Here is a 19445-nt window from a genome sequence, read left to right on the forward strand (position 1 = left end):
GCCTTCTTAGTAATGGCATGTAGAAATTGTTTAAGCAGGAATAATTCTCGAGATAATTTTGCATGTTTCCTTTTTTCTCTTTAAGGTATATATTGGGTAGAAGAGCATTATGTATGGAACTTCTCATGAAGCAGGTGATTTTCTTATGATACTCAATTTTCACCCTCAATAGAGTGTTTTGATTATGTAAGCTAGATTTAAGCTAGATTCTCTTAAAGAAATTTTAGTGTTTTTTTTTTTTTTTCATAGCCCCTACTTTCAAGAATGAAAGAGGTCACCCAGTAAAAGGAGATTGTACTTGGTGCTGAATCTATGCTAGGATCGGCATTAAGAGTGACCTTTATTTAAGGTTCTAATTTGCTCATGGTTGGACACTTAGAATGTCAGTTTGTTGGTTTTTGTGAGATTCTGGAAACGGTCCAATTTTACTTTTTCCCCGTCTCCAGATGTTTTAACACTGATCTGCTGCTGTTGAGGTACATGCCATCTTGTTAGGCCTTCTCAAGTGGGAATCAGGAATGCCGCTGTGTTCCAGAGATGTTTTGTTCTTCCTGTAGGGCTGAAGCAGTGCCTACTCAATAGAACCGGTCATCGTGCAAAGAAATGCCACCTGACTCAAAGGCAAAGCCAGAGTGCAGCTTGGAGCAAAGAAGGTACTTTTATTAAGAATTTTATGGCCGGGCGCGGTGGCTCAAGCCTGTAATCCCAGCACTTTGGGAGGCCGAGACGGGCGGATCACGAGGTCAGGAGATCGAGACCATCCTGGCTAACACAGTGAAACCCCGTCTCTACTAAAAAAAAAAAATACAAAAACTAGCCGGGCGAGGTGGCGGGCGCCTGTAGTCCCAGCTACTCGGGAGGCTGAGGCGGGAGAATGGCGCAAACCCGGGAGGCGGAGCTTGCAGTGAGCTGAGATCGGGCCACTGCACTCCAGTCCGGGCGACAGAGCGAGACTCCGCCTCAAAAAAAAAAAAAAAAAAAAAAAAGAATTTTATATAAACCATAAGATATATTACTTTGTGCACCTTCTTCTTATCTTAATTCTTTTTGAGAGAATTCATTTCATTTTCATTTGGTTTGTTTTCTTCTTGTTACAAAGATGATCTGTAGAAAATACAGAAGTATAAAAAAATTAAAGATACTAACTGATAATCGCTTAATGATTTAGTATCTGCTTGTTTAGTCTTTGTTATATTTACTGTAGACAAACATACCTCCAGTTGTAAATTTATTATTGGTATGTATACCCTAGTAAGTTAAAAGTTATATGTACTTTGAAGTTTTGCAAAGTTGAGTTCATATTATAGAATTAATTCCTGATGAACTTTTACGTGCTAGGCACTAGTCTTTTTATTTACTTATTTATTTGTTTATTTATTTATTTTTACATTTTTCCCCCCCTGTGCCTATGCTTACCAAGTCTTTTGAATTTTTACTTTTTATTTACTCTTTCAATCCTCTTAAGAACTTAAAAAGAGTTTATTACTAATATCTGCATCTTGTGGATGAAGTAACTCAAGGTCGATAACTTATCCAAGGTCACAGGTGGCAGAGCAAGGATTAAAACCAGACAGTCTGGCTGCCCAAGGCCCAACCAAGAGGAGCTGAGAGCAAGCCACGGGGCAGAAGGATGTTGTTCAGACTGGTTTTCTGTTCAGTTAACATGAAACACGGGCTGTAACCTTAATTCCAGGACATTACCGAGAAAGCCTTCCAAAGCCATAGGTTTTTTACCATGAGCATGACTTTTAGCAAGAGTTTGTGGTTTAAAGGCCACATGGTGCTCTAACAAGCTTCCGTTCACGCTTATGGAGGGACTGGTAGTTGAGCTAAATAGTGAAATCCTGGAGCACACAGCCTTTAGGGCAGGTTCTGACCTATTTCTGTGGTCAGGAAAGACACCTGTCTTCCCTGCTGCCCACAGCCTCCAGTTATTCACCTTCAGAATTTCCTAGTCTGTGATCACATTCAGATGAGAGATCTGTTTTGTTTTTTCCAGGGTAGGAGGAAGGGAGTCACCAACAATACTAAGCAGTCTAGTCTTCTGTGTATGAATGAGCAAGGTTGGGGAGCCAAATTTGTGAACCTTGTGTAATCCTGAGATTCTCCAAGAGAATTCAAGAGAATGTCAGGATTACGCTTGGTGGTAAAGTGGGCTTATGTTAGTTGTCTCCACAGCTCTCATCAAAAGCAGACACAGATACTTTTTGTAGGAAATTATCTCTAACTTAAGCCTGTAGGATTCCCAAAGATTAAAAGCAGGCAACTATGAATTCAGTGAAATCATAGCATTCAAGTAGTCAACCCAACATACTTGAGAATTATCAGAAACAATGAATAATATGTTTCCCAAAGACTATAGGTTTCGGAATTACCAGATACAGAACACAGATTTCAAATATTAGAATTATGAGAAAACAGTTACACGTGAAGTCTAATATATGTAAAAAAAATTCACTCATAAAATTGAGGAAGCAGTAAGACCACCAGGAATGATGAGGAAGACCTGAAAGGAAAATGGAAGAAATAGAACTTACAGAAATAAAATATATAGCTGGGTAGGGTGGCTCACACCTGTAATCCCAGCACTTTTTGGGAGGCTGAGGTGGGAGCATGGCATGAGCCCAGGAGTTGGAGACAAGCCTGGGCAACACGGTGAGAACTTGTTTCTACAAAAAAATACCTCACCACCACCAAAAAACAAAAAAATTAGCTGGGTGTGGGGCACCTGCCTATAGTCCCAGCTACTCAGGAGGCTGAAGTGGGAGGATCACTTGAGTTCAGGAGTCCGTGGCTGCAGGTTCGTACCACTGCAGTCCAGCCTGGGTGACAGAGTGAGACTCTGTCCCAGAATAAAATGAAATAAGGAAATAAAAAATGTAATTGTTGAAATAAGAAATTCAGTGGATGGATTTGACACCGGAAGAAAGAATTAATTGGTTAGACAATTCTCTCCAAAAAGTAAGTCAGTATGTTACACAGAGAGACCTGAGGATAGATGATAGAGCAGAAGTTGGTGGGGTTGAGGGGGAGAGGGAGATCAGAGTAAGGTCTAAAATAAATCTTAGTGGAATCCCAGGAGGAGATATTAAAATTATATTAGAAAGTGAGAGAAATAGAAGTTCTTCTTTTGTTTTGTTTTTTTGAGACAGAGTCTCTCTCTGTAGCCCAGGCTGCTGTGCAGTGGTGCGATCTTGGCTCACTGCAAGCTCCGCCTCCCGGGTTCATGCCATTCTCCTGCCTCTGCCTCCCAAGTAGCTGGGACTACAGGTGCCCACCACCACGCCTGGCTAATTTTTTGTATTTTTAATAGAGACAGGGTTTCACCATGTTAGCCAGAATGGTCTCGATTTCCTGACCTCGTGATCCACCCACATCGGGCTCCCAAAGTGCTGGGATTACAGGCGTGAACCACCGCACCCAGCACAAAAGCTTTGTGTTTTTACAGATATTAGACTTGTTTCTTGTTTAAGAAAAAAAAAAAAAATCGTAACAATAACATAAGACAATAAAAGAAATGTTTTTCCAAAAAAGAGAAATCATTGTGATTATCTTATCTTATTGGAATGTTGGATAATATAGTCTGCTTTATTAACCATCAAGCATGCTATAGATTTTCCATTTTTATAGGCTCTGTATCTCAGTTAAGGCAATACTGGTAATTTTTGTACTGTATTTGAAGATGAAAAATACAGATCAAAATCAAAGACCTTGCATAGAAGCTGGATAATGAAGACAGCTCTGGAGGAACACATACACACACACAGACACACACATATATAAAGTATACACACTTTTTAAAAAAAGCTTTAAAGCTTTTTTTTTTTTTTTTTTTTTTTTTTTTTTTTTTTGAGACGGAGTCTCGCTCTGTCGCCCGGGCTGGAGTGCAGTGGCCGGATCTCAGCTCACTGCAAGCTCCGCCTCCCGGGTTTACGCCATTCTCCTGCCTCAGCCTCCCAAGTAGCTGGGACTACAGGCGCCCGCCACCTCGCCCGGCTAGTTTTTTGTATTTTTTTAGTAGAGACGGGGTTTCACCATGTTAGCCAGGATGGTCTCGATCTCCTGACCTCGTGATCCGCCCGTCTCGGCCTCCCAAAGTGCTGGGATTACAGGCTTGAGCCACCGCGCCCGGCCAAAAAAGCTTTAAAGCTTTTAAAACAAAAGCCGGCCCCTTCCCTCTCCCAGATTGGGCGGCCCCTTCCCTCTCTCAGAGTAAGTGGGGACAGTGGTTGCATGGGCAGCTTTCCTTGTGAGCCACAGGTCCCTCTGGACACACTGCTGCCTGGCCATGCCCCAATTCCCTTTCATCTTTCTCATTGACCAATGGGCTTGGAGCATTAAGGCCACGCCCCTTTTCTGCATTCTACTAGAGCCCTGGTTACGCCTCCTCTGGTTCAGTTGCTCAGCTGCCTGGTAGGTGACTGGAGGCGTTGATGAGAGCTCGCTGGGATTTTGCTGACGTGGCCCCAATCCCGCTTCCCTCCCCACCCTGCAATGGCAGAAGAAACTCGACAGAGTAAATTGGCCTTAGCCAAGAAAAAGGTAAATATGCACCAGGTCATGGCCCCCCAACCTAGCCACAGATCCCCTTCGACAACAAGACCACTGCCAGAGTCGATATCACTCCTGAGGCACACCAAACTGGGCCCCCCAACCCTGGCATCTCTGGGCTGCCCCCACCAAAGTCTTGTCAATCAGCCCTGCCCCTTCAGCAAGCAGCCCAGTCCCTACCCTCACCAATCACCCCAGGGTGACTTTGGGTGTGTGACTCCTGGGACTTCCCGCTCCATTACTGGCCCCTCACCTCCTGCCTACCCAAACTTGACCTCCCTGGGCTCTTTGGGCTCACGTTTCCAAGCACCTGGGTCCCCCAGCCCTAGGCCCCACCCTTGCCAGTTGTCCCTGGGTGACTTTGGGCTGGTGATTCCTGGGGCTCCCTACTGCAGACTCTGTCCTCCCCTCCTGCTGCCTCAAGGTCAAACTCCCTGGGCTCTTTGTGCTGGTGTCTCCAAGGACCTGGGTCCCAACCCTGTGTTTCCCTCCCCCATAGTGGAGTGGGACTCGGACATTTTGCTGATGTGCCCCCCCCCCGCCCAACCAGGAGGAGTGGAATGTAGTGATGTCACAATCTGCCTAGGAACTGTCACTACTGGAAGACCGGCCTTTGATCTTATGACCCAGTGCCCTAAGTGTTGTCACCCCATTTCTTCTTCCTCTGGTCATAGCGCAAATTTGCAGCTGGAAGGGGAATGGAGACCATGGGACCCAGGAGCAAGGGGTTCCAGGCTGCCTCACTCCTTTAACATAGACATTGATGGGGGAAAAGCCTACACTTCCCCTGTGAGCTCAAAACATTGACAGTATCTCTGGGTGACAATGAGAGAATGGGTTTGGTTTGGTTTTCTCCAAGGCTTCTACTTTACAGAGAGATTTTAACATTTTTTTTCTGAGTTCTCCACCTCATATTCTATTTCTCCATGGTTCTGGGACCAGACTACCCTTCAGTCAGTGGTCTCTGAAGTGAGATTTGCTCATCTTCTGTGGAATAGATCTTGGGAAACTGAACTTGACAGCTTGAATCTTCCTCATATTATCTCGACCTGGGGAACTTTGAGTGCCACGGGATAAATGTGGGACATCTTTCTGAAGCATCGGTTTCCCTTGATTCTCTTGAGATAAGGAGAAAAACCATTAATGTACTTAAGGATGACAGTCACATAGGCTTCTGAGAGTATATCGGACTTCTCTCTGAAATGAGGCTTGGGTTGTCCTCTTTCTGATGAATTCCCAGATTTAACAGAAAGGCTGCCTTCTGACAGGAGGACACATTGATATAGAAGTTTCAGAGGTACTGGTGCACTTCTTGATACTAACAGATGTGTGAGGATGTATGACTCTAAACCATGCAGTTCCTGCCTACCTAATGTTTACTTTTCTACCTCTGCCTCTGGTTTTGGTCCCTGGCAGCTGCTGATTTTTGGCAAAACCCCAGAGCTTGGAGTCAGAAGACTGAGTTTCGAAGTTCCAGTATCACCTTTTTCTTTTTCTTTTTCTTTTTTTTTTTCTAGCCATTATATCAATCCCTCTCAGTCACTAAATGATGGTGACAACACCTTGTACAATTGTTGGTGTCATTAAATCAGATGGTATATAAGAGTATTTTGTAAAAACTGTAAAGGAGGATGTGGCTCTAGGGGCTCATGGTTCTCATGAGGATTACTGCTCTTCTTTCCCACAGTTAAAAGAATATTGGCAGAGAAACAGCCCTGGTGGTCCAGCAGGAGTGACGAAGAACAGGAAAACAAATGGCAGTAGCCCTGAGACAGCCACTTCTGGTGGTTGCCACTCAACTGGGGATGTGAGTCTTGGCTGACCAGGCTCCTGGGGACAGGGGGCCCAAGGGGCAGTAGAGGGTAATTGTTAAGATTGTGAATGGACTATTGGGTACTGGTTAAGAATTCTGGGTTTGAATCCTGCCTCTCCATCTGCCAGGGATATAATTTAGGGCAAGTTGCTTGAGCTCTTTGGGCCTCTCTTTGCACATCTGTATAATAGAGGTGGTATTATTGTTTGACTTCCATTTGTGAGGTTTAAATGAGATTTGTTATTGTTTTATGTTAATCCCTAGTACATGGCCTGCTGTAAACACCAGGACACCAGGATGTGGTCATTGCTGTTTGATTTTCCTCATCCCCAGTCTCAAGGGGAAGCCAGGACAATGAGAACAGCCATTTGCCATCAGGAATCACAGAAAGGGCCCCAGGGTGGGATGGTGGGGAGATAAGAACCATGAGAGAAGTTGGCACAAAGGAGTTATGGGACAAAGGGTCCAAGATAGGCAGAAAAGAAAATGTTGCCAGTTGATGGGGAAGAAAGGAAGTCAGAGGGCTTAGACACTGAGGGACAGAACATCTCCATGTGCACTCTCATCTCTTGTAGTCAGCAACAGGTATCGACGGAGAGGGTCCGACGTCATCGGCACCCCTCAAGGATCTGGAGGTAAGAGGCTCTGGGCGGAGGTGCAGTGACCCTGCAGGCCAGCCCTCCACCCTCCTCCTACAGTGGGGACTGGGTGCCCCTCTGCCAGCTGAGACAGCCCCCACACACCCCAGCCCTAATGATTGTTCTCCCTACCACTCCCCCAACTCCTCCTCCACCTCCTCTTCTCTACATGCGTCTCAGAGCCCATCCCAAGAACTAGCAGCAGCCCTGGAGTCAAGGCCGGTCAAAATCAGTCTACTGAAGAACACCATCAAATCTTTGGTAAGAGTCCAGTGGGGTCCCCTGATTCCACGCTGACAATCCTGGGCTCCAGTTTCCCCTTGGGGCCCTGAAGAAAGGGACTGGGGGCCCCTGGTGCCAAGGGCAAATAGGGAGCAGGGACACCCAGACCTCACCTGGAGGGACCCCAGAGCACGCAGCGTGGCTGTTCTTTTGCTGCCCTCTTTGCCGACTCTCTCCTCTCCACACACCCCTGCTCTAGTCCTTGCTACACACACCCTGGGGTTGTTGCCTCTCGGGGGAGTGCGAGCCTGACTGGTTGTCAGGGGGCCCGTATTTCTGCCGTGACTCAGTCCCTAATTTGCTCTTTGATTCTGGACAAGCCGCCTCTGCTTTTTGGGCTCGCGTTTCCAGAGGAGGTAGTGAGTATCAAAGGTGTCTGTTAGCTCTGAGAGTCTGAGATTTAAAGGGCCCCTAGAATGGAAACCTCAGGGCCAAGGGCTCCTGTCTGTCATTTTCTGTCCTATATCTGCTGTGAAGAACCGTTCCTGGCCCATTCGTGCTCAGTAAATGTTTACTGAATGAACGCACTTTTCTAAATCACAAGCGGGCAGAAGGGGGGGCCTTTCTCAAACTCCATCTCTAGACGTTTATGTTACTGTCCTCTCAAGAGATTCCACATTCAGACTTCGAGTTCTGTGGCTGTGAGTGAAAACCAACAAAGACCCAAATCCTCTGTCCTTGGGAGCCTGAGGAGAGTTGACCAGTTCGTGTTGCCATTATGTCTGAGAACTTTGCCTTTAAAATCCATTCCTGGGCCCTGCCTACTGCTTCCCGGCCTGGGGAATAGAGTTGAGGGGGCCGCCCTCCGTCACCTTCCTTTGACTCTCCCCACAGAAACAAGAGAAGAAACAAGTGGAACATCAGCTGGAAGAAGTAACGTGATTTCCTTCTTTCCTCGCGACATGACCGCTGGGTTTGGGGGGCACTCAGATGTAGAGGCCCCAGTCTCGTCTCGCCCACTCCCAGCCTGGGGAAGAAGGCTCACCCCTCAGATTCCACACCACCCCCACAGGGTCCCTGATAACCTGATGCCATGGGTGGGCCTGTCCTGGGGCACTGATGACATTCTGGGGCATGTCTCTTGCTGTGCCATCTCTGCCTCCCCCTGGTAAGAGCTCTGTCTTCCTCTTCCTATAGGAAAAGAAGGCAAACAATAAGAAACAGAAAGCTGAAAGGGAGCTAGAGGTGAGTGGAGGGTGTAAGTTTTCTCCTGTCCTCCGGAGAATGTTTCTTTCCTTCTCTTTCAGCACTTGCTTGGCTTTTCTCCCAAAGGTTCGAGTCCAGAGATTGAATATACAGAAGGGGAAACTAAGTACGGACCTGTATCACATGAAACGCTCTCTCAGATACTTAGAAGGTGGGAATCTGGGCACCCTGTCATCCTTCAGCCTGGCACTTTGACAGGTCTTTAGGGGGAGTCCTTTGGGCCCCATCTCAACTCTCTCATTACAGAGGAGTCCAAGGATCTGGCTGGCCGCCTACAACATTCATTGCAGCGTAAAGGAGAGTTAGAGCGGGCTCTCTCTGCTATCACCGCCACACAGAAGGAGGAGGACAGAGTGAGTCTGACCACCTGCCCCATCCCCTGGGAGCCCAGCTTCGCAGATGGAGGAGTGAGCCTACAGGTCCCTTCTATAGGATGGAGTGTCCTGCCCAGAAGGCAGCATGGCCATTTCTCGCTGCTTTTGTGTCTGGTTGTTAGAGGCAGCCTGGGGCTGAGTCAGCTGCTGTGGTTGGGTTGGGGGGTGCGGTGGGGAGAGAGTACTGGACACAGAACTTGGAGGCCAAGTGCCTCCCCTGCCCTTACCTGACTGGGGTCTTGGCCAAGTCCTAGGTGGGATATTGGGTACTTTACTCGTGAAGGTACAGGAGAGTACCTTTAGTATGTTACCATTTCTGTAGAGAGAGGAAACCTCTGTGTTTGTGTGTGTGTGTGTGTGTGTGTGTGTGTGTGTGTGTGTACATACTATGATAATATACAGAAAACATGTCTGCAAGGTTCATAGAAAACTCAGGAGAGAGCAACAGGGTGGCTGGGAGATACTTCCCTTCTGTACCTTCTGAGTTTTGAACTATGCAAATGTATCATCCTTTCAGAAAGTAAACAAAAGATTAATTTTCCCCTTCCTGTCTGTGCCCCCATCCCCAGCAAGAAAAATGGGCTTAGAGAATTGGATAGACCTGGGTGTTCAAATCCCAGCTCTGCCTAAGTGATGTTAGGCAAGCGCTTCACCTCAAATACTCCATGATTTTTCATGTACACAGTAGAGGGAATCATAGTAACTGTCTCCTGTGGTGGTTGTGAGAATTAAAGGGGATTGCTAGCATGGTACCTGGTGACGCACTCCATAAAGGTTCAGACAGTGGTAATAATAACAGTAGTAACAATAGCAATATTATCTGATCTCTCTGGGCCTCTGTTAGCCAGCTGTAAATTCGATCTCTTTCCCTGTCCCTTCCAACTTGACTGACTTCTTTTAAAAACCAGACCACAGACTTGGAAATGCCTCGATCTTTACTGACCGAGTTGTATATTGAGCCTAGCCCTAGCTTGTTTAAGGGGCACTGTATGGAATGGCCCAGGTTGCCTATATAGAAACTTCTCACTCTTCACCATCCAGTCCTCGAGCCACAGGAAAGCACGTATGGAGTGGAAGTTAGAGCGGTCCATACAGGAGCAGGCACTGCTGAAAGCACAGCTGACACAGGTGAGGTTTTGCAGAGGGAGGGAGGGAAGGAAGATGACCCCAGGTGGCCAGGAGCAGATGAGGACCAGTGACAGCCCTCCCTAACTTCTGTGCCCATTCTTGCAGATGGAGGATTCACTTAAACAAGTCCAGCTAGAGAGAGATGAATATGTGCAACATCTAAAAGGAGAGAGGGCCCGGTGGCAGCAGAGGATGAGAAAAATGTCGCAGGAGGTAAGATCTGACCCTTCAGCCCCCCCCACCTTAGATCGGTCACTGGATCTTTCTAAGCGTCTGTAACATGGGAATAGTACAGCCAGAGGTGGTCATGGGTCTGGGCTTTGTGGAGGTGGGGGCAGAGAGGGAGACGGCAGCCTGTCCAGCCACCAGCCCCTCTCCAGGGCCCTTTATCCCTACGCTTTGGGCAGGTTTGCACCTTGAAGAAGGAAAAGCAGCATAATATGCGTCTGGTAGAGAAGCTGGAGAGGCGCTTGTCCAAACTCAAAAACCAGATGGGTAAGATGGGGCTGGCGTGACCTGGGAGCAGGCCTGGCATCAGAGGGCTGTGGGGGGGCTTAGAATGCCCCAGGGAGGTGGGTGGATGGAAGGGCTTTGAGGCAGAGGGAAAGAGGTCTGTGCCGGGAGATGGCAAATCTTGTCATCTCTGTGAGCCTAAGTGTCCCCATCAGCAAAGGGGGTCCATTGTCAGTCACCCACAGTGCTCTCCATCTGAAAGTGGTTTGGAAGATTGGCTACCATCGGGGTGCGAGGAATCATTCGCAGTGAGGCTAAGTTTGGGGAGCCTGAGAGGAGCTGTGCACCAAGAGGAGGGGTTTTTTTGTTGTCGTTTTTTGTTTTGTTTTGTTTTTTTTTTTTGAGAATCCAGAGGCCCTTATTGTCTGCTTCCTTTCTCAGCTGAACCTCTGCCCCCGGAGCCCCCAGCAGTGCCCCCTGAGGAGGAGCTGCAGCACCTGAGGAAGGAACTAGAGAGAGTGTCAGCAGAGCTCCAGGCCCAGGTGGAAAACCATCAGCACGTAAGTCTCCTGAACCAGGCACAAAAGGAGAGGCTTCGGAGGCAGGAGGAGAAGCTTCGGGAGCAGGAGGAGAGGCTTCAGCAGCTGGCCAAGCCACAGAGCGGCGTCGAGGAGCTGGTGCGTTGCCCCACCTGGGGAGCCTGCCCTCCTCCCTAGTCCTCCAGGCCTTTGTTTCCCAACTTGTAAAATGGGGCAGTGTAGCCCTCACGTGACATGTTACTTCTAAAGGCACCTGTGAGCCAGAGCCCTGCTCTGGTGGCTGTGGGAGAGAGGGGATGATTTTTCTAACCTGCCTCCACCCTTCCCGGTGCCATGGGAGGCAGACACCAAGTTCTGGGGTCTCCAGCTGCAGTGGGTGGCTGCTGATTGCTTCTCTCTGTCCAGAACAACGAGAACAAGAGTGCACTGCAGGTGGAGCAGCAAGCAGAGGAGCTACTGGAGAAGCTGGGCAAGGTGAAGTAGATTGTAACCCCCACCCCATCCAAGAAGGGCTGGGAAGCGGTCACCAGCCTCTGGGGAGGGGAGGTGCCAGGCCAGAGGCAGCTGCAGCCAGGGGGCAGGTGACCCCAGCACCCTCCAGGGCAGTCTTGTGACTGTTTCTTCCTTCCTGCCTTCTGACTTTTAGAGGTGGGTAGCCCTGGGCTCCTCCCAGGTCTGGAAATCATCATCCCAGCTAGAGGCATGGAGCCCCCGAATCATAGGGGAAGACACAGTGGTATAAGAGGCTCCTTATGCCAGGCACGGTGGCTCAGGCCTATAATCCCACCACTTTGGGAGGCTGAGGCAGGAGAATCTCTTGAGGTCGGGAGTTTGAGATCAGCCTGGCCAACATGGTAAAACCTCATCTCTACTAAAATTACAAAAAAAAAAAAAAAAAAAAAAAAAATTGGCTGGACATGGTGGAGCATGCCTATAATCCCACCTACTCAGGAGGCTGAGGCATGGGAATCACCTGAGCCCAGGAGGTGGAGGTTGCAATGAGCTGAGATTGCACCACTGCACTCCAGCCTGGGCCACAGAGTGACACTCTGTCTCAAAACAAAACAAAAAGGCTCCTTAGATTAAAACTGGATTCCAGCCTCGGTTCCACTGGTCACCATTCCAGTACTTTGCATCTCTAAGTCTCTGTTTCTTTTTGAGATGGAGTCTCACTCTGTTGCCCAGGCTGGAGTGCAGTGGTGCAATCTCAGCTCACTGCAAGATCCACCTCCTGGGTTCACATCATTCTCCTGCCTCAGCCTCCCGAGTAACTGGGACTACAGGCACCTGCCACCATGCCCGGCTAAGTTTTTGTATTTTTTAGTAGAGACTGGGTTTCACTGTGTTAGCCAGGATGGTCTTGATCTCCTGACCTCATGATCTGCCCGCCTTGGCCTCCCAAAGTCCTGGGATTACAGGCATGAGCCACTGCACCCGGCCGTCTCTGTTTCTTTAACTTCAAAAGGAAGTTAGCATTTTCCTTACAGAGGTGCTGAGGATTAAATGAGATAATACATGGAAAGCATTAGGCATGTAGCACACTTGGCACATAGTGGTTGGCTCCCACTGCTTTTCCAGCAGTCTGTGGCCTACAGTTTAGATGGTGAGAAGAGGGTATGAGATTTGAGGCTGGGGAAGGAGGCATGGGGTTCTAGGAAAGGGAGACAGTCACTTAGGCCTGGAGTAAGGGGCCAGGGGCCTGGGCAGGTGACAGAGCCCCACAGTGCCCTCGCTACCCTATTAATGGGCCCAGAATCTGGAAGCCAGCCGCCATGTGCCCTCACACCCAGGGTCTTCCTACAGGTGGAGCTGAAGAGCCAAGAGGCTCAGAGTCTGCAGCAGCAGCCAGACCGTTACCTGGGTCACCTGCAGCAGTACATGGCCACCTATCAGCAGCAGGTGGCCGCCTATCAGCAGCTGACCTCTGAGAAGGAGGCGCTGCACAGGCAGTTACCGCAGCAGATCCAGCTAATGAACCAGCTGCAGCAGCAGGAAACTTGGGGCAAAGCGGTGGCCGAGATGGCCCGCCAAAAGTTGCAGGAGACCCAGGGGAGGGAGCTGCTGAGGACAGGGCCATGAGGGGGATGACCTGGCAAACTCCGTGCCTTTTTACTCCTTCCTGGCCCCTTAGGAACACCTGGAGGCTGCCAGCCAGCAGAATCAGCAGCTAACGGCCCAGCTGCGCCTCATGGCTCTCCCTGGGGAAGGTACAGGAGACTGCTCAGAGGAAGAGGAGAGAGCCCCAGGAGGAAGGGGGGACTGTGAGCAGCACAGGATTGAGGAGTTGGAAGAGACCTTTAGAACAGCTGGTCATTATGCCGACTGGGTGCCTGCACTAAGTTCGGCATCAATATGGTGACCTCCTGGGAGTGGGGGGCCACCAAGTTGCCTAAGGATGACTGAACTGGCCCAGGTCAGAAAGGGAGCAGGTCAGAACTCCTGCACCGACCGGTAGTGGGACTGTGCCTGGGCGGTATAGCAAGATCTTGGTTCTTAAAAGGAAAAATAAAGAACAGCAGCTCATTCCTCTCTGGGGAGGGCTGGCTCAGGGTTACATAGTGAGGGTGGGGGCAGAGGTGGGCCCACAGTACCTCCCTTGTTGGGTTGTCTGAGGAGCCCTCTGGCTACCCCCCACAGGAGATGGAGGAGGACATCTGGACAGTGAGGAGGAGGACCTGGACAGCTGGGAGGCCATGGTGAGCCTGACTCCCCCCGCACCCATTTTGCCACCTTCCTCTCTGGTCCCTCCAAGACCCCTTTATGCTCTTACTTTCCCTGCCTTCTGATTTCTCTGCACCCTCACCCCTTCCGAGAGCCAGTGGTCAGACACCATTTCCCCTGTGAGCAACAGGTGCACTCTCTGAGGCCCCAAGGGAAGGGGCTGCGCTCCACCTCTCTGCCCCATTTGTTCTGTGTATGCCCCTATACGAATGCGCACGTCTTGCCCTCAGGTGGCATTTTTCAGCTCCACTGGAGCCAGTGCCCAGGAGGAGCAGGCACGGTTATGAGAGCAGGTGAAAGAGCAGAGGGTGTGCTGCCAGCGCCTGGCTCACTGGGTGGCCTCGGCCCAGAAGGAGCCAGAGGCAGCGGTCCCAGCCCCAGGGACTGGGGGCGAGTCTGTGAGTGGGGAGACCCACCAGGCCCTGAGGAAGTCATAGGGAAGCTGGCCCATGCCAGGACTCACCTCCAGCTTCGCCATGACTTGAAAATGCTACCTGAGGGCAGGTTGCTGCTGAGATGTGACCCCATTATTTTGGCTCCAGAGCGGCTTTATGGACCACCGGGAGGAGATGGCGGACCTGAGTGAGCTGGTGAAGAAACAGGAACTTTGTTTCATCCATTACTGGAGGGAGAGATGCCATCAGTGAGTGGGAGGCCAGGACACGGCAGGGAGAGCTGCAGGGCCTTCGGAGGGGCCCCAGCGTCTGAGCGCTGTCCTCCCGCAGGAATGTTCGTCAGCTTATAATAGAAGCAGGGGGCAGTGCCGAAGATGCAGCAATGGGAGGAGGACATCATCAGGCTGGTCCAGCACAGGGAGGAGATGAAGGTAGGGTGTGCAACATCTCTGCGAGGGTGGGGGTGGGCGTGAGGTTGGGCGCCGGCAGCGGCGTGACACCTGAGCACGCCTCTCTCCAGGTGAAGCTGCTGGCGCTGCAGGAGATGCTGTTACGGCTTGCAGCAAGTACAACAACAAGCACAGCAATTTCCTGGCCGCTGCCCAGAACCCTGCTGATGAGCCCAGTCCAGGAGCCCCAGCCCCCCAGGAGCTTGGGGCTGCCGACCAGCATGGTCGTGAGTAGAGCCCTCATGCAGGGCGGGCAGGCAGGAGCAGGGCGCGCTCGCACTGTGCTCAGATCCCCGCCTCCCTCTCTCCAAAGATCTTTGTGAGGTGAGCCTCACTGACAGCGCCGAGCCTGCGCAAGGAGAGGCCAAGGAGGGTTCTCCCAACGACAACCCTACTGCACAGCCCATCGTGCAGGACCACCAGGAGCACCCAGGCTTGGGCAGCAACCGCTCTGTGCCATTCTTTTGCTGGGCTTGGCTGCCGAGAAGAAGGAGATAAACATCACCATCATCAAAGAGATGGTCAAGAAATTTTTGAAAAAGAAAGTTACGGGGTTAATCTCCTACACAATCCATTTACTTCATTTGAATGTTAGAGCCACTGTTGATTATTTGTGTTTCTAATTTGTAGTTTAAGTTTATTTGTAAAAAGTTAAAAGAGAATGGGTCTCTGTGGCCTTCACTGAGGTTCACTCTGGCATCCTTTACCATTTTCTAATTTCATAATTGTAGGTCATTAGCATGTATATCGAGTTTGCCCTTATGTGGTGGGAGTTCAAACACACAAAGACCTACTATTTGCACAAAACTATTCTCGTTGGTTTGGAATAGGCTGCCTTGCTTTTCTAATGTTATTGCAGCATGTATATTCATTACAGAATTCAGATAAAATTTGCTTATATTCTGCTACTGTTTGATCCAATCTTAATCACAGTGAGCTCTTCATTAGCTCAATATGCGGTTTGCCCTCAAGTGTGCACTGTTAATTACTTTGTAATATATGCCACCGTGAGTACTGATATTTAGAGTTGTTTAAAGGCCGAGAACTGGAAACAGCCTTTCCCCCATTTTCTGTGTACTGGTGATGGGAGTAATAACGTTTTGGGGGAGCTTTTTAAATCTCCCAGAAGAGGACAGTGGCCTGCTCCGGCAGGTGTGTGCGGGACAGAGTGTGTTTCATTGGTTCCGGTGCCAGGAATGAGCGCTGTACTATGGTAGTTCCCTCAGGATTTGTGTGCGCGCTGGGCTCATGAAGATATTGCATCACGAGCTGCAGCAGTTGTACTCTTTTTCCATGACCTAAAAAGGGATTATTTCTGAGGAATGAAAGGCTCCCATCATTGACTGTGGATGTGGAAAACCTTTCCTAGCTTAGAGCATTAGTATCTGGAATACATTTTTTTTTTTTTTTTTTTTTTTTTTTTTTTTTTTTTTTTTTTTTTTTTTTTTTGAGACGGAGTCTCGCTCTTTCGCCCGGGCTGGAGTGCAGTGGCCGGATCTCAGCTCACTGCAAGCTCCGCCTCCCGGGTTTACGCCATTCTCCTGCCTCAGCCTCCCGAGTAGCTGGGACTACAGGCGCCCGCCACCTCGCCCGGCTAGTTTTTTGTATTTTTAGTAGAGACGGGGTTTCACCGTGTTAGCCAGGATGGTCTCGATCTCCTGACCTCGTGATCCGCCCGTCTCGGCCTCCCAAAGTGCTGGGATTACAGGCTTGAGCCACCGCGCCCGGCCGGAATACATTTTAAAGGTAGAGTTCATGTTACCTGTTTTAATCACGACTATAGCGCCCAGTACACAAAAGGGCGCTGGCTGGCATTCTTCTTAATGTATTTAGTACAGATCATAAGAAATCCTTTTAAGAGTTTAATGTCTCTGGAACAGGCATAGAGGCTCTTGTCAAGAATGAATTAGAGTGAAGGAAAGCTGTGTGACACCTGGCTTTCCTTTCTGTTCACGGAGCTTCTTTGAGGCTTGAAGACTGATTTTACCATCTAGACCTCTCTGGCTAATACCTATTCTTCAACCACCTTGGTTACTCTGACATAGGAATTTACTTCTTTTCCTTGAATGGAAAACACTTTCAAAAATAATAACAAACATTATCATAAACTAATATATGTGGGAGTACTTAGTTGAAACAAAAGGAGTTTTAGTAGACAGTATTATACTATCTTTGAAAATCAAGAAGTTGGCCGGGCGCGGTGGCTCAAGCCTGTAATCCCAGCACTTTGGGAGGCCGAGACGGGCGGATCACGAGGTCAGGAGTTCGAGACCATCCTGGCTAACACGGTGAAACCCCGTCTCTACTAAAAAATACAAAAAACTAGCCGGGCGAGGTGGCGGGCGCCTGTAGTCCCAGCTCCTCAGGAGGCTGAGGCAGGAGAATGGCGTAAACCCGGGAGGCGGAGCTTGCAGTGAGCTGAGATCCGGCCACTGCACTCCAGACTGGGCGACAGAGCGAGATTCCGTCTCAAAAAAAAAAAAAAAAAAAAGAAAGAAAATCAAGAAGTTTATGAAACTTAAAATGTTTAGAAACTGCAGTGAAATCTACTGTTTGTGAATATCAATGTATTATTAGGAAACGTGTCTGCACAATCAGAGTGGTATTTCCTCACAAACTTCTTTACCAAGAGTGAAATATGTTTTTGTACCTCTTGGTTTCAGTTAGGGACGTATTTTGTGCAATATTTATGTGATTGTGCCTATGCATGTATCAATATATTAGATAAGCCCAGTTTCAGAATGATAAAGAAAAAATGTTAGACCAAATAACGCGACTAATTAACAGTGGTACAATTTCTAGCCCATGGGTTTAAAATGAACTTAAAGTCCTGTTCTTGCCTTTTATTTTCTGAACTTCCCACTTTTGCATTCTTTGAGTTCAGTTTAAAGACAGTTACTTTAAGTCCATTTTAAACCCTCAGGCTAGAAATTGGACCACTGTGAATTAGCCACATTATTTTGTGTAATTTTTTCTTTATCATTCTGAAACTGGGTTTACCTAATACATTGATAAATTATTTCGAAGGTACTTTTGTCATTGAAATCACTTCACTTTTACCCTGATAAACATCAGTGACTGGGAATGACCTTCAGACAGTGTTTAGCATCTGTGACCAATCTGACCATACTGTGTTCATCAGGTGCCGATGGGTTAAATCACACGCCGGCGTATTTCAGCTGAATGTCCGTCTGGAAAATAAATTTACTGTATTAACTGAAATTCCACTCTTTGTGTAGCTATTTGTCATATATTTAAGAAAAAGCTAAAAAGAATGGCAATCGTATGACAATAACTTAAGTCTTTCTTCAAAGTGCACGCAGTCTTTTGCGATACCTCATTCAGCCAAGTATTTGTGCTCTTCCTCATTCAGTGTAAGACACCTTTCGATTTGCTTAGAAGGCAACATTGGAAGGTTAGAGTTCATCAGAAACATAGAATGTTAAAATGTGAGTTCAACTGACTAAATTTGAATTTCCTTAGGAAGAATCAAAACACCTATTTAAAGATTGCAATATATAGTAATCATTTTGAAAGTATTTGATTAAACCTGATAGATTTTCCAGAAATGAAAAAAAAAAAATCAGCTCTAATGCCAAAGCTGATTTTTAGAAAATTTGAAAATGTAAATCAGCCCTATCCATAATATAGTTTCTCTAAAACTTTATCTTAGTCATTTTAAAATAATATAACTATTAAAAAATGTAACTGCTATCAATGTTCTGAAATAAGTAAAAACATTTTAAAATATGAATACTGTAGTTTAAAAGAAAGAAACGGTGGGAAGGAAAAGTAGAGAAAGAAATGCCAATTCCAGTCCAGAGCTTTATTTGCCAAGTTTTCTTAGAATGAATTTTACCAATTTATGAATTCTTGTAAACAGAATGTATAAGGAAATACTGAAAGACTTTTGCCTAAAGTGGTATTATTGTCTGCTGGTGTCATGCTACTGTAATGTAATAAATTATTAAATTGTTGTAAAGCGCTGTTTTTGCCTTAAAATTTTATTTTGCGTGTCTTGAAAACTATGGTATTAAAGGTATTGATACTGTGCAAATGCTGGGCATGCTTGGCATGAGATAATCTGTTTCATTGTTACAAACTTGTAATAAAACTATGCAAGTGTTTATTAAAGGAACACAAAATAAAAAAAAGTTATGGGATTAAAAAAAGTTATGGGGTGAAAAAGTTATGGGATAAAAAATGTAAAAAAGTTGTGGCAAAAAAACCTGTGGCAAAAAAGTAGAAAAAAGTTTCATGAAAAGTTGCAAAAAAATTATGAAAAAGAAGTTACGGGATTTGGCCCGGCGCGGTGGCTCAAGCCTGTAATCCCAGCACTTTGGGGGAGGCCGAGACGGGCGGATCACGAGGTCAGGAGATCGAGACCATCCTGGCTAACATGGTGAAACCCCGTCTCTACTAAAAATACAAAAAACTAGCCGGGCGAGGTGGCGGGCGCCTGTAGTCCCAACTACTCGGGAGGCTGAGGCAGGAGAATGGCGTGAACCCGGGAGGCGGAGCTTGCAGTGAGCCGAGATTGCGCCACTGCACTCCAGTCTGGGCGACAAGAGCGAGACTCCGACTCAAAAAAAAAAAAAAAAAAAAGAAGTTATGGGATTTAAAAAGTCATGGGATAAAAATAAAAATTAAAAGCAGGCCCCTGTCAGCAAAGCCTGGAGAAGCTGGGCTGGAGTCTTCACCGTCACCATGTCCCTACCACCCCTTCCCAGTCACCCCTTTACAATTAGGGTAGCAAGACAAGACCTCTAATGGGGAAAGACAAACAGACCCTTTGCCACCTTGACCAGGGCTGAGTCCTTACATTTCTGGATGATGATGATTGTTATTTAAGAGCCAGAGGTTGGTGGAGTTGGTTTGTTTGGAGGAGGCCTGACA

The 19445-nt window shown here is 47.8% G+C and overlaps 1 protein-coding gene across 2 annotated transcripts; it reads left to right on the plus strand.

Moving 5' to 3' along the window:
- Positions 1-4467: 4467 nt before the first annotated feature.
- LOC104673513 (golgin subfamily A member 8S-like) lies at positions 4468-15047 on the plus strand. Of its 2 annotated transcripts, XM_010377584.2 has the most exons (19): positions 4468-4542; positions 6239-6358; positions 6940-6999; positions 7183-7263; positions 8119-8157; positions 8422-8469; positions 8557-8641; positions 8737-8843; positions 9906-9992; positions 10098-10205; positions 10400-10487; positions 10887-11122; positions 11390-11458; positions 13116-13191; positions 13622-13680; positions 14248-14348; positions 14431-14531; positions 14621-14776; positions 14863-15047. In XM_010377584.2, exons 1-19 carry the CDS (start codon positions 4495-4497, stop codon positions 15045-15047), a joined length of 1854 nt encoding a protein of 617 aa, XP_010375886.2. In that variant the 5' UTR covers positions 4468-4494. The 2 variants fall into 2 exon arrangements, with proteins under 2 accessions (XP_010375886.2, XP_030787614.1); XM_030931754.1 differs by lacking the exons at positions 6940-6999; positions 13116-13191; positions 13622-13680 and adding an exon at positions 13999-14103 and having other exon boundaries at positions 4495-4542; positions 6239-6348; positions 7137-7263.
- Positions 15048-19445: the final 4398 nt, after the last annotated feature.

This window comes from Rhinopithecus roxellana, chromosome 5, assembly GCF_007565055.1.
Source record: "Rhinopithecus roxellana isolate Shanxi Qingling chromosome 5, ASM756505v1, whole genome shotgun sequence".
Lineage (NCBI taxonomy): Eukaryota > Metazoa > Chordata > Mammalia > Primates > Cercopithecidae > Rhinopithecus > Rhinopithecus roxellana.